Source organism: Haliaeetus leucocephalus, unplaced genomic scaffold (assembly GCF_000737465.1).
Source record: "Haliaeetus leucocephalus isolate CR32 unplaced genomic scaffold, Haliaeetus_leucocephalus-4.0 Scaffold932, whole genome shotgun sequence".
Classification (NCBI taxonomy): Eukaryota; Metazoa; Chordata; class Aves; order Accipitriformes; family Accipitridae; genus Haliaeetus; species Haliaeetus leucocephalus.
In genome coordinates this window covers 743,098-743,558 of record NW_010973368.1, presented here as the reverse complement: position 1 = coordinate 743,558, position 461 = coordinate 743,098, and the positions used below count along the sequence as shown (strand labels likewise).

At 70.3% G+C, this 461-nt stretch overlaps 1 protein-coding gene across 1 annotated transcript in view; it reads left to right on the top strand.

Moving 5' to 3' along the window:
• Positions 1 to 6: 6 nt before the first annotated feature.
• Positions 7 to 461, top strand: part of EGLN3 (egl-9 family hypoxia-inducible factor 3) — a 26,454-nt gene continuing 25,999 nt past the window's right edge. The window contains exon 1 of the mRNA XM_010583634.1: positions 7 to 396. Within this exon, the coding sequence (XP_010581936.1) occupies positions 40 to 396 (357 nt within the window). The 5' untranslated portion in view covers positions 7 to 39. The remainder of the gene's footprint in view (positions 397 to 461) is intronic.

The following is a 461-nucleotide window of genomic DNA, read 5'->3' as shown; positions in this document are numbered from 1 at the left end:
GCGCCGGCAGGTCAGCGGCGCGCCCGTCCCCGCCGCGCCATGCCGCTGGGGCACATCATGAGGCTCGACCTGGAGAGGATCGCCCTGGAGTACGTCGTGCCCTGCTTGCACGACATCGGCTTCTGCTACCTGGACAACTTCCTGGGGGAGGTGGTGGGGGACTGCGTGCTCGAGCGGGTGAAGCGGATGCACCGCGACGGGGAGCTGGCCGACGGGCAGCTGGCCGGCCCCAGCCGCGGCGTCGCTAAGCGGCACCTCCGCGGCGACCAGATCAAGTGGATCGGGGGCACGGAGGAGGGCTGCGAGGCCATCAACTTCCTCCTCACGCTGATAGACCGGCTGGTGATGTACTGCGGGAGCCGGCTCGGCAAGTACTACGTGAAGGAGCGATCCAAGGTAAGGGGCCCCCGGCCGGCCCGGCCCGCCTCGCAGCCGCCGCCGGCACCTGGCGGAAAGTTTCA